Source organism: Lontra canadensis, unplaced genomic scaffold (genome assembly GCF_010015895.1).
Source record: "Lontra canadensis isolate GAN:19392208 unplaced genomic scaffold, GSC_riverotter_1.0 scaffold24, whole genome shotgun sequence".
In the NCBI taxonomy this organism is placed as follows: domain Eukaryota; kingdom Metazoa; phylum Chordata; class Mammalia; order Carnivora; family Mustelidae; genus Lontra; species Lontra canadensis.
In genome coordinates, this window is record NW_022631018.1 from 21305166 (window position 1) to 21322799 (window position 17634).

The 17634-nt window shown below is 39.3% G+C and overlaps 1 protein-coding gene across 2 annotated transcripts in view; it reads left to right on the forward strand.

Annotated features, from left to right (window-relative positions):
• KIFAP3 (kinesin associated protein 3) overlaps window positions 1–17634 on the forward strand; it is a 184874-nt gene that overhangs the window by 7116 nt on the left and 160124 nt on the right. Inside the window, exon 1 of one of the 2 annotated variants that reach the window (XM_032863013.1) lies at window positions 5970–6234. The exons of the other annotated variant lie outside the window; for it this stretch is intronic. Coding sequence (XP_032718904.1) covers window positions 6203–6234 — 32 coding nt within the window. The 5' untranslated portion in view covers window positions 5970–6202. Of the gene's footprint in view, window positions 1–5969; window positions 6235–17634 lie in introns of those variants that run through there. 2 annotated transcript variants of the gene reach the window in all.

The window sequence follows — 17634 nt, forward strand, 5'->3', positions numbered from 1 at the left end:
AGACTATTTAGTCATGATGTACTATACTTTTTTAAATACTGCAGGTTTAATTTGCCAATATTTTATTAAGTATTGTTGTGTATATGCTCACCAAGGATATTTGTAGCTTTTCTTTTATAATATCTTTGATTTTGATACCAGATAATGTTGACATAATTAGATGAATTGGTAAAAATTCCTTCATTCTCTATTTTCTGCATGAATATGTAATTTGACATCATTTCCTAGATAGAATTCATTAGCGATGCTGTGTCTGGAGTGTTCTTTGCATGAAAAACTGCAATTAGACATTTGATTTCTTTTTCTTCTTCTTCATTTTTTTTAAGATTTTACTTATTTATCAGAGAGGGAGAGAGAGCACAGCCGGGGGAGAAGCAGACAGAGAAGGCTCCCCACTGTGGGCTCCTTAGCCCACTGTGGGACTTGATCCAGGACCCTAGGATCATGATCTGACCAAAGGCAGTTGCTCAACTGACTGAGCCATCCAGGTGTCCAAGCATCTGACTTAAGAGATATGTAACTCAGACTGAGAAAGACAAATATCGTATGATTTCATTCATATGTGAAATCTTCAAATACCATTTTTTTAGATTTCACATATGAGTGAAATTATATAGATATTTGTCTTTCTCAGTCTGACTTATTTTACTCATCATAATACCCTCTAGGTTCATCCATATTGTCATAAGTGGCAAGATCTCGTTCTTTTTAATGGCTGCATAATATTCTTTTATATATATATACATATGCATGTATATATATACAATGTGTTTTAAAAGATTTTTATTTGTCAGAGAGAGAGAGAGACAGTGAGAACACAGGCAGACTGGCAGGCAGAGGCAGGGGGAGAAGTAGGCTCCCTGCCAAGTAAGGAGCCCAATGTGGGACTCAATCCCAGGACACTGGGATCATGATCTGAGCCAAAGGCAGCTGCTTAACTGACTGAGCCACCCAGACACCTCTATATATTATGTTTTATATTTCTTCTTATCTCAGTTTTAGTAATAAGCATCTTTCAAGATATTTGTCCATTTGAAGCTGTTAAATTTATCAGTATAAAGTTATTCACAGTATTTCCTTATTACCATTTTTATATATACCTATAAAATCTCAATGATGTCCTTGCATTTCATAAATCAGTAATTTCTCTACATCTCTATCTATCTCTTTGATCAATCCAGCAAAAACATTAAAAAATGAACAAAATATTTGGACAGAGACTTCAAAAATGTATATATGTGAATAGTAATTAAAAACGTGGAAAGATGTTCATATCATTAATCACCATAGAAATGCAATTTAAATCAAATGAGATAGCCCTGCACACCTGTTAGGATAACTAAAGTAAACGAACAAACAAACAGAAACACTTGACAATTCTAAGTGCTGGTGAGAATGCGGATCCATCTGAACTCCTACATTGTTCATGGGAATGCATAATGCCACAGCCACTTTGGAAAACAGTTTGGCAGTTTCATAGAATTAGTTATGTATTTACCATAAACTAAGCAATCCTACTCCTAGGTGTTTGTACAGGAGAAAAGAAAACTTTGGTTCATACAAAAACCAATATGTAAGTATTCATATTGCTTTTTGTAGTGTGGTACATTCATGCATAGAATATCACCTAACCATAAAACAAGACTAAGTTACTGAAAAAAAAAAAAAGAGTAAGCTGCTGAAACACAACATGGATGACTTTCAAATGTATTATCTAAGGGAAGGAAATCAGGCATAAAAAGCTACATCATGTATGATTATATTAAGATGACATTCTGAAAAAAAAAAGATGACATTCTAGAAAAAGAAAAGTTATAGGAATAGAAAACAGACCAGAATTTACCAGAGCATGGGGTTAGGAGAATTGGGTGATTCCTAAGGAACACAAAGGAATTTGAAGGGATGATGGAATTCCTTTGTGTTTTGATTGTTTAGTGGTTACATGACTTATGCTCTTATCAAAACTCATAAAATTACACACCAAAAAGAATGTATGAAAAATGTTTACAAGTTATCATACTCTATGTAATCTGCAATTTGCTCTTTTCATTCAGTATAATATTTCTAATACTCATCCATGTGGTTTGTGAAGTTCTAGTTCATAAACTTTCTCGGCTGCCTAATATGATATAGTACAAGTAATTGAGATGTATTTTATCCATTCTCCTGTGAAAATACTTTGGAGTACTTGTTCAGTTTTTCTTTTTCTAGTAGACACAATAGTGCTTTGATAAGTCTGGAACAAACCTTATTGTGCACATGGGCTTGAATTTTCTGAGCTTTATAACTAAGAGTAGAATTGCTGAGAGTTAGGGTCATGTGCCTGTCAAACTTTGCAAAAACAGGACCTTTTACTCTCAAGTGGTAGTCCCAATGCACTCACACCAGAAATGTTTACCAAGCAATTTCCAGGGCTTCACATTTGCACCAGCACTTGTGTATTCAGACTTCTTAATTTTCGCATCTTAGCCAGTGTAAGACAGTATCTCTTTATGGTCTTCATTGGCGTCTTCCTAGTTACTGTTGAGGTTGAGCACTTTTTCATGTTTTGTTTACTTTCTTCCTTGCCATTCCTATTTCCTCCTTTTCTTCTTTGTCCATGTCCCTCCGGGTTTTCTGTCTTTCCCTTTTTGATTCATAGGGGACCTTTTTTTTTTTTTTTTAAAGATTTTATCCATTTATTCATGAGAGTCAGAGAGAGAGCGACAGAGAGAGAGACAGAGAGAGAAGCAGGCTTGATGCAGGACTCGATCCCAGGATCCTGGGATCATGACCTGAGCCAAAGATAGATGCTTCACCAGCTGAGCCACTCAGGCACCCAATTCATAGGGGACCTTAAAATATCTTTAATTAAATCCTGTGGTTTAAATGTTGTTCCTAATGTGAATCTACCACCTCTGTGTTCATTGAGATTTCAGTCTGGATCTCTTGGAGAAGAGGCCCCAGGGGTTAGCCAGTTCACTGCAGATGTCATTGAAAATTCACAGACAATTCAGGAAGAAGACTTCGGCATTTCTCCAGGAAAACTTTCTTGGGTTTTGAATTGTGATACCATTTGCCTTAACTATGATGGGGAACATCTTGGATGCCTGCACATTTGCTTTATTAGCAGCTTTAAAAAATGTATAGTGGAAGTCTTGCCATTTGCAACTATATGGATGGAACTAGATGGTTTTATGCTAAGCAAAATAAGTCAGAGAAAGACAATTATCATATGATTTCACTGATATGTGGAATTTAGGAAACAAGGCAGAGGATCATAGGGGAAGAGAGGAAAAAATGAAACAAGACTAAAGAGAGAGAGACAAACCATAAGAGAGACTCTTAATCATAGGAAACAACCTGAGGGTTGTTGGAGCGGAAGGGGATAAAGAGATGAGGTAAGTAGCTGATGGACATTGGGGAGGGTATATGTTGTAATGAGCACTGGGTGTTATATAAAACTGATTAATCACAGACCTGTACCCCTGAAACAAATAACACATTATATGTTAATTAATTGAATTTAAGTAAAAATTACTAAAAAATAAAATTATATATGTACAGCTGCCAGAAGTTACTATAAATGAAGAAACTGGTTTAGCAGAAGTTAATTTAAAGAAGAAAAGTTATTTGAATATTAAAACTCATCAGTTCTTTTGCTTCTTCATGTCTGGTAACTGCTTGGTTCATACAGTCCTGAAATTTAACTCCAGTCAGCCCACTTCCACCTGGTTTTTTTGTGATAGAAATAGGTGTATCATTTATTTTTATTTTTTTTAAAGATTTTATTTATTTATTTACTTTAATTTGACACACAGAGATCACAAGTAGGCAGAGAGGCAGGCAGAGAGGAAGGGAAGCAGGCTCCCTGCTGAGCAGAGAGCCCCATGTGGGGATCCATCCCAGGGCCCTGGGATCATGACCTGAGCGGAAGGCAGAGGCTTTAACCCACTGGACCACCCAGGTGCCCCAGGTGTATCATTTTTTAATTTATCTTTTCACTTTCTTTGTGGTGTCTATAATTATTGTTCTTTGTTACTAGCAGGCATTTTATATAAGGAAGAGATTTCCCCTGTCAAGAGGAGGTAAATTATAGTTCTTTTCCCTGAATTGGAAGGACATGGATCAAGTGCTTAGTTCTTCCCTTTAATAACTGATTTTTAGAGTAAGGATTTAAGGTAGTTACTGCCTTCAATGAAAGTGAGGGGTTTTCTGTTTTTCTATCCATTGTTACATAGCATCATAGATCCCTGAATTTTTATTAACGTGTTAAATCAAACACAGCAATAATTCCATTTTTAAAAGGAGTTATGTATTTATTTGCTAAAGTATGTGCACCATGGGGGAGGGGCAGAGGGAGAGATAATCTCCAGCAGACTCCCGGCTGAGCAGAGACCAGACACAGGGCTTGATCTCATGACCCTGAGATGATGACCTGACCCAAAATCAAGAGTCAGAGGCTAGACCAACTGAGCCACCCAAGTGTCCCAGTAATTAGTTAGTGCCAACTATGGGCCAGATGCTGTTCTAGGGGTATAGTGGTTAACACAGCAAAAGAATCTTTGATCTCAAGATGCTTATTTTGCAAGAATGCTTGTTATATTAGCTATGCATTTTAATGGATATTGTGATCCGGCAATTTTAGATACTGTGAAGGTCTTAAGGTAATCTATCTATGAATGACAATTTGTAAGATGTAATATCATATTTAGAATGAGTATTTGGAAAAAACAGAAAATAGGAAGTCCTGTTAGGAAAGAATTGCAGTATTCCAGGTATGAAGTAGTGAGATGAACAGAAGTGAGAATGGAGAAGAAAAGTTGGATTGCGGGAACATCTTGAAGGAAGAAATGATAGAATTTTCTAAGTCTAATAAGAGGGCAAATTAGCTCCAAATCTTCTTCTCTGGAAGACTGAGAGAATGACTACAACACTGACAGAAATAGTGTAGTTGGTGTGAATGGGTAGACATAAAAATAATAGCTCTTGGCAGGTATGGACGGTGTCTCTATATTTAACATTCCACGCGCTGCGCTGCATTTGAGCAGAACAATGAAACAGCTATGCAGACAGGGCCCAAGGTGACTGAAAATACAGACCTGAAAGAGAGGAAAGGGAGGAGAGGTGTTTTCTTTGAAACCCTAGAGCCTGGTTTGGTGTTGGCATAAAGCTGACCCTCGGTCAATATTTACCGCATAAATGAACTAAGTCCTCTGCAGAGATGTGAGAGCGGAGCCCGTGGGCACAGAGCTGAAAGCGGAGGGTATTTACTTGATAAGATTCAAAAGCAGTTCTTCCCTATGGCCAGCCTCAGAGGAAACGAGTCCGAAGGTACCTTGAGTTAGGGATAATTAGGGCAGGAGCTGGCATTTCAGGCGCTAGTAAGAGAGCGTGCATGTGTGCGCGTGGAACGGGATGGGGCGAGGCGGGGGCGGGAGTGCATTCTAGATTCAGAACACCGAAGTGGGAGTCACAGGGTGGCACTTAATTAAAAGTGATATTGGCTGTGTTCATTTCGTAGGAGGGTCCGACTGTCTCCGCAAATTCAGAGCTGTTCCGTGCAGTCAGCGCAGCTCCTTCCCCACGATGCTCCAAGCTGGTTACCTGGTTCCAGGTGACCGGCCAGGGCCGCGCAGCTCTGCAGCAGGCAGTAATGAGCTCACGCAGCACTGGGTGTGGTGCATGAACAATGAATTCTGGGACACTGAAAACAAATTTAAAACATAAATAGAGATTTTTAAAAATAAATAAAAGATTAACGGAAAAAAAGGTTTTGAAGCTAAGACCTGACAGTCCCATGGGGCTGACCGGGAGGACTCTTCCAATTTCCATCCTCAAGAGGGCGGTGATCAAAAGCCCCTTCCCGACCGCACACGCCCAAACCCGGCTCCGCTCTAGGGCGCGTCAGATTCATCCCAGGGCCCAGCGCCTCACACTGAGCCTGCGCAGACGGCGCGGCGCAGCAGGCGCATGCGCCTTGAGGCGGCGCTGGCGGAGCCGGCTCTGGGCGGGTCCGGGTCGCCGCAGTGTTCGGGGGCCTGGGCGCGGTGGGAGGAGCCGGCGGCCTCACCGTGGTAACCGCAGCGCCGCCGCCCAGCCTTGCAGGCCTCCCGACTGTCATCGCCTTTGGGTGTGAGGATCCTGGGGCCGCCGTCCGCGGGCCTCGCTCCTCCGGCCTTCTCAGATTCCGCTCTCCCCCCGCGCTGCCGTCGCCGCCGCCATGCAAGGGGAGGACGCCAGATACCTCAAAAGGTGACCACGCCCCGGGGCTCGCTCCCACCGCCCGGCTGGGTCCGGCTGCCGCGGGTCGGCTTTGAGGTGTCACCGGGCAAGGCTAGCCGCTTGGAGGCGGGGCGGCCGACGGGGGGCAGCCCCGCAGAGGGCGGGGCGGGGTGCACCGGGCGGAGCGCGAAGGGCCCTCGGGGTGCGGGGATGCCCGCCCCTTACCTGGCTGGGCGGGACCCGACGCACGGAAGGTGTTTTCCCGGCCGCGTGCCGCGCGCGGGTCGCGGGAGGCGGCGGCCGGGCGGAGTAGACCGCGTGCTGCTCCGCCCCAGGCCCCCGGGGTCTCTGGCGTCTCTGCCGTCTGGCTCCGGTTTGGGCTCCCTGCCCCGGGCCTCCGACCGGACGACGAAGAGAGAAGTGGTGGGAGGCCGGCCGGGTGGTTCCTTCCCGCGCGTTCCTGCGCCGCAGCTGCTCCGTCCGTTCGACTGCCCGGTGCGCGGGGCGGCCCTGACGCCGGGGGCTTGCTCGGGGGCTTGTCCGGGCGCGGCCCTGGTGCTGTCAGCTTCTCTGTGAGGAAAACTGCATCCGTGGGGATCATTCACTTGACCCCTGTCAGAGACGAGATCAGCCCCGAGGAGGAGGACACCTGGCCCTGGGCGCAGAGTTAGCAGCGACCCCATGGAAGTCAGTCTTAATTAGGACGCTCCATTTTGGGTTAAGTCACTGTTCCTGTCAGGCTAACGTACACGGGGAGAATCACGGGTATTTTTTTGGACACAGTGTCCTTATTTAAATATGGGGCAAATAGTACCTTACGAGAGATATGCTGACCCAATGTGAAAACACCTTTAAAAATAAAACATGCGTGTAATGTAGCGGCAGTAGTTCAAGTCATAATGCGCTTTTATTGCATACGTTCATCTGGCTCGGCATAGCCTTAGTCATCACAGAGAGATCCCTGACCTCTAATCGATTCTTAAAAGGGAGTCCGACAGTCTGCACTGTCTTACACGTTGCCTGCCTTTCTCACTGTATATGAATATATCCGAAACTGCCAAATAACCAGGCTTTATCAGTAGTCTTTATAGCAATATGTAGTCATGACTAGTATATCGTATTTGTTTCCTCACTTACATCGATAAAGTATCTCGATCGAAAACTTTATGACAGAAGAAAATAAATTAGTTCTCCTTCAACTTTATGTTCCAGATTATCCTACACAAAGAGCCACTGATACACTGTCAGCTTCTTTTTGTGTAATACAGGTGTGCCAAAAGATAGATTTTTATTAGGATTCTTGTACCTGTATGGATCCTTAGGCATAATTCTCAACCTGTTCCTTATTTTTAAAGTCATGTTATCTAGAGTTAGAAAAATAAACAGTCACTGTGGTGTTTGAAGTAAAATAAGGTCAGAATTTGGAAAGGTTGAAACATACTATCTTCAGTTTTATGTAATTTTGACAGTATAAATAATAAGTTTGCACTTCTTGTTGCTGACACACAACCATACAGGCCTGATGGCTTCTGATGTCTAGCAAAACCATTTTAATTATTGGTTCTTAGATAATGATTACATGTATTCCTTTTGTAATATTTTTACTTTTAGATTACATTTTTAACAGGAAAGCAACCTATTTTCAATCAAATAAATTCACTCTAATTGTAATTAGTTGATTTCAGGGATTTCATTGTGGTTATTACTGAGGACTGTCTAATATCTTCATATTTAAATGGGTAGTAGGTTGTAGAATAGAATCCGGTTTCATTTCTTCTTCTGCTACCAGCTTTGATTCAGTAGCACTTAATGAACACTTACAAAATACCTAGTATATACTTTCCGTTATTCTGGTTACTGGGGGAAATGATTAAATAGGCATAGTTCATGTCCTCAATCAGATGATACACAAACATAGACAATTATTTGTGATTTGGGGTTTTTTAGCCTCCTATTCAAACTCTCCAATGGCTTGCCATTGCTTTTAGAGTTAGAACACCTGCCTTTTCAGCTTTCTGTCTCTCTGCTTCCCTCCCACCCCCAATAATTTCAAAGCGGAGCCTTACGGAAATAACTTCTTTTAGATCTCTGTGTTTCAGTATTAGGTTCCAAATGCCCTTCTCATTATCTTAACTTCTTTTAGATCTCTGTGTTTCAGTATTAGGTTCCAAATGCCCTTCTCATTATCTGGAACTTGCCCTATTATTCACCTAGCTAACTCCTCATTTTTCCTATTTTTGCTTAAATGTCATTTTTTCCAAAAAGTCTTTCTGAGCTTCCGTTTTCTCATTCCACAATCCACAATCCAGGTCACTATACCTGCTAGGTACTCATGATACCAAATACCTTGTCTTTACCCACCCTTACTCATATCTTGTTATTGTTTGTCTTTCCTCCTGGTCTATAAGCTCCAAAAGGCTCAGGAGCTATGTATCTTACTTGTCATTGTATCTTCAGCACACAGCACAGTGCCTGGAACATAAGTACTCACTAAGTAGTGATTAAATGATGTGAAAATAAAGGTACAAAGAAAAATGGGCCAAATCTTATAGGAATTAGGAGTCATAGTAAACAGTTGAGAATTGTAAAAGCAGTGGGGAACCAGTGGAGAATTTTAAGAGTAAATGGCATTCATTCATTCATTCATTCAGTAGTTATTTGAAAATCTACCATGTGACAGTCACTCAGCTGAGTGATTAAAACTATTGGATGAATGATACATACTTTCTCTGCTTTATGGTGCTTATAATGTAGCAAGGAATACAGACTTCATATATAATCAGAAGTAATTATTGTGTTTATGTTAAGTGCTATAAATATATGATAAGCAAAATCAGTATGGCCTTTGTGTAAAGCTTTTTTACTATACAGTATAATGTTCTCAACATTCATCTACGTTTTAGCATTCATTAGTACTTCATTCCACTTAACGGCTGAATGATAATTGATGGTGTGGATATAGCACATTTTGACTAACCATTCATCTGTTGATGAACATTTAGATTGTTTCTATTGGCTATTATGAGTAAAGCTGCCTTTGAGCTTTCCTGTACTAGTTTTTGTTTCAATACCTTTTTTCACTCTCTGGATATCCCTAGTTGTTGCAGGGTCATGTACTAATTCTATATTTAACATATTGAAGAACTACCAAACTTGTTTTTCACAGTGACTGCACCATTTTACATTCCCACCAGCAGTGTATGAGAGCTCCAATTTTTCGAATCACCAATAGTTGTTATTTATTTTTTTTAATTATGGCCATTCAGTGGATGTTAAGTAGTATCTTATTATGGTTTGCATTTCCCTAGTTACTAGTGACATGGAGTATCTTTTCATATGCTTCTTGGCCTTTGTCTATCTTCTTTGGAGAAAAGAGTTCTTTATATGTTCTAGACACTAGACTCTTACCAGAAAAGTGGTTTGCAAATATTTTGTCTCATTCCATGGTTATTGTTTTCATTCTCTTTGTAGTATCCTTTTGCAAAAGTTTTAAATTTTGATGAAGTCCAATTTAATTTTTTCTTTAGTTTCTTTTGATGCCATTATTTAGGAAATAATTGGCCAAATAGTTAATTTCTGCTTTTGTTTCCCTTGCCTCAGGAGACCTATCTAGAAAAATGTTGCTAAAGCTGATGTCAGAGAAATTATTGGATATCCACACCTAAAGGAATTAAATTAGACCCTTACTTTATACCACATAATTAGCTTTAGGATTTTTATGGTTTCCTATCTCACATTTAGGTCCTTAATCCATTTTGAGTTTACTTTTGTGTATACTGTAAGAGAATGTTCCAGTTTCTTTCTTTTGCATGTAGCAAAATAAAAAGCTTCTGCTCAGCAAAGGAAAAAACAAAACTAAAAAACACCCTACAGAATCGGAGAACATATTTGCGAACAACATTTCTGAAAAAGGGTTAGTATCCAAAATATATAAAGAACTTATACAACTCAACGCCAAAAAAACAAATAATTGAATTAAAAAATAGACAGAAGGCATGAACAGACATTCTCCAAAGAAGGTATACAGATGGCCAAAAGACACATGAAAAGATGCTCAACATCACTCATCATCAGGGAAATGCAAATCAAAACTGACAATGAGATATTGCTTAACATCTGTCAAAATGGCTAAAATAAAAGTCACAGGCAACAAGTGTTGGCCAGAATGTGGAGAAAAAGGAACCTTCATGCACTGTTTCTAGGAATGCAGATTGGTGCAGTCACTGTGGAAGACAGTGTGGAGGTTACTCAAAAAGTTAAAAATAGAACTACTCTGTGACCTAGTAATTGCATTACTAGGTATTGATCAAAAAATACAGACACTAATTTAAAGGGATAGATGACCCTGTGTTTATTGCAGCATTATTTATAATAACCAAATTATGGAATCAGCTCTGGCGTCCATCAAAAGATGAATGGATATGGGGCACCTGAGTGGCTCACGGTTAAGAGGCTGCCTTCTGCTCAGGTCATGATCCCAGGGTCCTGGGATTGAGCCCTGCATCAGGCTTCCTTCTCAGTGGGGAGCCTGCTTCTCCCTCCCTCTGCCTGCCGCTCTGCCTACTTGTGCTCTCTCTCTATCTCTCTGTCAAATAAATAAATAAATCTTTTAAAAAAAAGATGAATGGATAAAGGGGAAGTGGTGTGTATGTGTACACACACAAAACACACTGAAATATTATTCACCCATCAAAAAGAATGAAATCTTGCCTTTTGCAACAATGTGGTTGGATCTGAAGAGACTTATGTTACACGAAATAAGTCAGTCAGAGAAAGACAAATACCATATGATTTCTCTCATATGTGGAATTTAAGAAACAACAAATGAATGGAAAAAAGAGAGAGAGAGACAAACTGAGAAACACTTTTTTTTTTTAAGATTTTATTTATTTATTTGACAGACAGAGATAACAAGTAGGCAGAGAGGCAGGCAAAGAGAGAGGGAGAAGCAGGCTCCCCGCTGAGCAGAGAGCCTGACGCGGGGCTCGATCCCAGGAACCTGGGATCATGACCTGAGCCGAAGGCAGAGGCTTTAACCCACTGAGCCACCCAGGTGCCCCCCTGAGAAACAAACACTTTAATATAGAGAACAAACTGATGGTTACCAGAGGAGAAGTGGTTGAGGGGATGGGTGGAATAGCTGATGGGATTAAAGAATACACTTATGGTGAGCTCTGGGTGATGTACAGAATTGTTGAGTCATTATATTATTGTACCCTGAAACTAACATAACACTGTATATTAACTGTACAGAAATTAAAATGTAAAAATGTAAGAAAGAAAAAAGAGAAACCATTGTCACATCCAAGGCCACAAATATTTGCTTCTATGTTTTCTAAGAGTTTTATCATTTTAACTCTAAAATTTATGTTTTTGATCCATTTTGAGGTAATTATGCAGTATGAAGTAAAGGCCCAATATCATTCCTTTGCATATGGATATCTGGTTGTTCTGGCACCATCTGTTGAAGGTATCGTTCTTTCCCCAGTGAAAGGTCTTGCTGCCTTTGTTGAAAATCAATAGATGGTAGATGTAAGGGCTTATTTCTTGACTCAATTCTATTACATTGATCTATATGTCTTGTTTTTATGCTAGTATGTCACTGTTTTGATTACTGTAACTTTATAGTATATTTTGAAATTGTAAAGCATGTCTTCCAACTTTGTTCATTTTCAAGATTGTTTTGGCTACAGAGGTCCCTTGTGTTTCCATATGAATTTTGGGGTTCCTTTTCCTTTTCTGTAAAAGAGGCCTTTGGGATTTTGATAGGGATTGTATTGAATCTGTAGATCACTCTGGGGAGTATTGCCATCTTAACACTATCAAGTCATCCAATCTATGAACAAAGGGTGTCTGCCCACTTATTTAATTCTTATCAATTTCTTCGCAACATTTCGTACTTTTCACTATGGAAGTGCTGCACCTCTGTGCTTGAATTTATTAGTATTTTTATTCTTTTTTTTTTTTAATTTATTTTCAGCGTAACAGTATTCATTGTTTTTGCACCACACCCAGTGCTCCATGCAATCCATGCCCTCTACAATACCCACCACCTGGTTCCCCCAACCTCCCACCCCCCGCCGCTTCAAAACCCTCAGATTGTTTTTCAGAGTCCATAGTCTCTCATGGTTCACCTCCCCTTCCAATTTCCCCCAACTCCCTTCTCCTCTCTAACTCCCCTTGTCCTCCATGCTATTTGTTATGCTCCACAAATAAGTGAAACCATATGATAATTGACTCTCTCTGCTTGCCTTATTTCACTCAGCATAATCTCTTCCAGTCCCGTCCATGTTGCTACAAAAGTTGGGTATTCATCCTTTCTGATGGAGGCATAAAACTCCATAGTGTATATGGACCACATCTTCCTTATCCATTCGTCCGTTGAAGGGCATCTTGGTTCTTTCCACAGTTTGGCGACCGTGGCCATTGCTGCTATAAACATTGGGGTACAGTGGCCCTTCTTTTCACTACATCTGTATCTTTGGGGGTAAATACCCGGTAGTGCAATTGCAGGGTCATAGGGAAGCTCTATTTTTAATTTCTTGAGGAATCTCCACATTGTTCTCCGAAGTGGCTGCACCAACTTGCATTCCCACCAACAGTGTAAGAGGGTTCCCCTTTCTCCACATCCCCTCCAACACATGTTGTTTCCTGTCTTGCTAATTTTGGCCGTTATAACTGGTGTAAGGTGGTATCTCAATGTGGTTTTAATTTGAATCTCCCTGATGGCTAGTGATGATGAACATTTTTTCATGTGTCTGATAGCCATCTGTATGTCTTCATTGGAGAAGTGTCTGTTCATATCTTCTGCCCATTTTTTGATATGATTGTCTGTTTTTTGTGTGTTGAGTTTCAGGAGTTCTTTATAGATCCTGGATATCAGCCTTTTGTCTGTACTGTCATTTGCAAATACCTTCTCCCATTCCGTGGGTTGCCTCTTTGTTTTCTTGACTGTTTCCTTTGCTGTGCAGAAGCTTTTGATTTTGATGAAGTCCCAAAAGTTTATTTTGGCTTTTGTTTCCGTTGCCTTTGGAGACATATCTTGAAAGAAGTTGCTGTGGCTGATATCAAAGAGGTTACTGCCTATGTTCTCCTCTAGGATTCTGATGGATTCCTGTCTCACGTTGTCAACAGTTATATTCCAATAAGCTAAGCAACCTAGATGAAATGGATGCATTCCTGGAAAACTATACACTCCCAAAATTGAACCAGGAAGAAATTGACAACCTGAATAGACAGGTATCTAGTAACGAGATTGAAGCAGTGATCAAAAACCTCCCAAAAAACAAGAGCCCAGGACCTGATGGATTCCCTGGGGAATTCTACCAAACTTTCAAAGAAGAAATAACACCTATTCTCCTGAAGCTGTTTCAAAAAATTGAAGCAGAAGGAAAACTTCTAGACTCTTTCTATGAAGCCAGCATTACCCTGATCCCCAAACCAGGCAAAGACCCTACCAGAAAGGAGAATTTCAGACCAATATCACTGATGAATATGGATGGTAAGATTCTAAACAAGATCCTAGCAAACAGGACCAACAGCACATTAAAAAGATTATCCACCATGACCAGGTGGGATTCATCCCTGGGCTACAAGGATGGTTCAACATTCGCAAATCAATCAATGTGACAGAACAAATCAATAAGAGAAGAGAGAAGAACCACATGGTCCTCTCAATTGATGCAGAAAAAGCATTTGACTAAATCCAGCATCCGTTTCTGATTAAAACGCTTCAAAGTATAGGGATAGAGGGAACATTCCTGAACTTCATAAAATCTATCTATGAAAGACCCACAGCAAATATCATCCTCAATGGGAAAAAGCTTGCAGCCTTCCCGTTGAGATCAGGAACACGACAAGGATGCCCACTCTCACCACTCTTGTTCAACATACTATTAGAAGTCCTAGCAACAGCAATCAGACAACAAAGAGAAATAAAAGGTATCCATATTGGTAATGAAGAAGTCAAACTCTCTCTCTTCGCAGATGACATGATTCTTTATATGGAAAACCCAAAAGACTCCACCCCCAAACTACTAGAACTCATACAGCAATTCAGTAACGTGGCAGGATACAAAGTCAACGTACAGAAATCAGACAGCACGAGGGGAGGAGTAATGGGAGAGGACAAGAGGGAATCTTAGGCAGGCTCCACACTCAGCATGGAGCCCAACACAGGGCTTCTTATGATCCTGAAATAAGGACCTTAGCTAAAACCAAGAGTTGGACACTTAACTGACTGAGTCACCCAGGCACTCCTCTATTCTCTATTTCTTTTATCCCTCCATCTTTACTATTTCCTACCTTCTACAAGCCTGGGATTTTGTTTATTCTTTTTCTGGTTCCTTAGGGTGTAAAATCAGGTGATTGATTTGAAATTTGTTTATTGAGCTATAATTGACATATTAGTTTTAGGTGCATATCGTAGTGATTTATATGTATTCATACATATTGTGAAATGTTCACCACAATAAGTCTAGTTAACATCCATTACCATACAGTAATTTTTTTCTTGTGATGAAAACTTTTAAGATTTACTCTCATAGCAATTTCCAAGTATACAGTACAACATTATTAACTATAGTCACAATGCTGTACATTATATCCCCAGGACTTATTTTGTACCCTTTGACCACCTTCACCTGTTTTGCCCACCTGCACTCCCTACCTTTGGTAGCTACCAATCTATTCTGTGTGTCTGTGAGTTTGAGTTTTTTTTTTTTCTTAGATTCCACGTAAAAGTGAGATCATACAGAATTTCTCTTTCTCTCTCTGACTTATTTCACATAGCATAATGCCGTCAAAGTCCATCCATGTTGTCACAAACGGCAGTATTTCACACATGTACACACATACATGCACCACATTTTCTTCATCCGTTTATCCATCAGTGGACACTTGGGTTGCTTCTGTGTATTAGCAATTGTAAATGATGCTGCAGTGAACATGAGGCTCTGTCTTTTTGACTAAGTGTTGTTTGCTTCAGATAAATACTCAGAAGTGGGTTTGTGGGTTCTATGTTCAGTTTCTCAAGAAACCTCTATAGTTTTTCCATAGTGGCTACATTGATTTAAATTCCCACTAACAGTGTATAAGGGTTCCCTTTTCTCCACATCCTTACCAACCCTCGCTATTTCTTTTCTTTTTGATAATAGCCATTCTAACAGATACAGGTGATATCTCGTTGTGGTTTTGATTTGCATTTCACTGATGACTAGAGATTTTGAGCATCTTTTCATGTACCTTTTGGCCATCTGTATGTCTTCTTTGGAAAAACACCTATTCAGATCCTCTGCTAATTTTTTAATCAGATTGGATTCTTTTTTGTTTTTTTTTTCTGTTGAGCTCTATGAGGTCTTTATATACTTTGGCTATTAACCCATTTCAGATATATTATTGGCAAATACATTCTCACATTTAATAGGTCACCTTTTTGTTTTTGTTTCTTTTATTAAGCAGAAGATTTTTAGTTTGATTTAGTCCCATTTATCTATTTTTGTTTTTGGTATCAAATAAAAATAATTGCCAAGACCTAAGGCAAGAAGCTTAATGCCTGTGTTTTCTTCTAGGAGTTGTATGGTTTTAGGTCTTATAATCAACTCTTTAATCCATTTTGAATTAACTTTTGTATATGGTGTAAGATAATGGTCCAGTATCATTCTTTTGCATATAGCTATCCAATTTTCCAAAAACCATTTATTGAAGAGAAAATCCTTTCTCTATTGTATATTCCTGTCTCCTTTGTTATAAATTAGTTGGCTATAAATGTGTGGGTTTATTTCTGGTTTCTGTATTCTGTTGATATATATGTCTTTTTATGCAAATACCATACAGTTTGGGTTACTCTAACTTTGTAATATAGTTTGAAACCAGAAAATGTGGGGCAGATGAGTGATTCAGTCTGTTAAGCATCTGCCTTGGGCTTAGGTCATAATCCCAGGATCCTGACATAGAGCCCCATGACAGGCTCTCTGTTCCACGGGGAGTCTGCTTCTCCCTCTCCCTCTTCCACTCACCCTGCTTGTACTCTCCTTATCTCTCTCTGTCAAATAAATAGATAAAAATCTTTAAAGAAAGAAAGAAAGAAACAAACAAACAAACAAACTTGGTAATATGATGCCTCTGGCTTTGTTGTTCTTTCTCAAGATTGCTTTGGTTATTCAGAGTCTTTTGTAGTTCCATACACATTTTAGGATTATTTGTTCAATTTCTGTGAAAAAATGCCATTGGGATTTTGATCAGGATTGCGTTCAATTTGTAGATTTCTTTAGGTGGTATGGACATTTTATTGGTATTAATTCTTTCAGTCCATAAGCACAGAATATTTATTCATTATTTGTATTGTGTTCAGTTTCTTTTGTCAGTATCTTACACTTTTCAGTGTAAAGGTCTTTTACCTTCTTGGTTAAACTTATTTCTAGATATGTTATTGTTTTTGTTGTAGTTATAAATGGGATTATTTTCTTAATTGCTCTTGAGAGGTTCATCATTAATGTATGGAAATGCAATATTGGTTTTTTTAACCTGCAGCTTTTCTTGAATTTGTTTATTCTAACAGTTTTTTGTGGAGTCTTTAGAATTCTCTCTATAATAATATGTCATCTGCAAATAGTGACAGTTTTACTTCTTACTTTCAGATTTGGGTGCCTGTTATTTCTTTTTCTTGACAAATAACTCTGGATTGTGCTTCTAGCACTGTGTTGAATAGAAGTGGTGAGAGTGGGCATCCTTGCCTTCTTCCTGGTCTTTGAGGAAAAGCTTTTAGCTTTTCACTGTTAGGTATGTTAACTGTGTCTTTATCATATACAGTCTTTATTGCGTTGTGGCACATTACCTGTATATTCATTTTGGTGACAGTTTTTATCATAAATGGATGTTGAATGTTGTCAAATGTTTCTGCATCTATTGGAGATAATCATAGGACTTTTACACTTCATTCTGTTAATGTAGCGTATCATATCGATTGATTTACATTTGTTGAACCATCCTTACATTCCACTTGATCATGGTGTATGATACTTTTAATGTAAACTTGAATTTTGTTTGCTATTATTTTGTTGAAGATTTCTGCATTTATGTTCCTTAGAGGTATTAGCCTATAATTTTCTTGTGTCTTCTTTGTCTGGTTTTGGGGTCAATGTAATGCTGGCCTCATAAAATCAGTTCATAAATATTCCCTCCTGTTATATTGTTTGGAAGAGTTTGAGAATGATTGGTACTAATTTTTTGAATGTTTGGTAGCATTAACCAGTGAAGTTGGGTCTGGACTTTTGTTTGTTGGGACACTTTTGATTACTGATCCAATCCCTTACTAGTAATTGGTCTGTTCATATTTTCTGTTTCTTTATGATTCAGTCTTGGGAGGTTGAATGTTTTTTAGGATTTTGCCCACTTCTATGTTCAATTTGTTGGTGTATAATTAATTGTTAA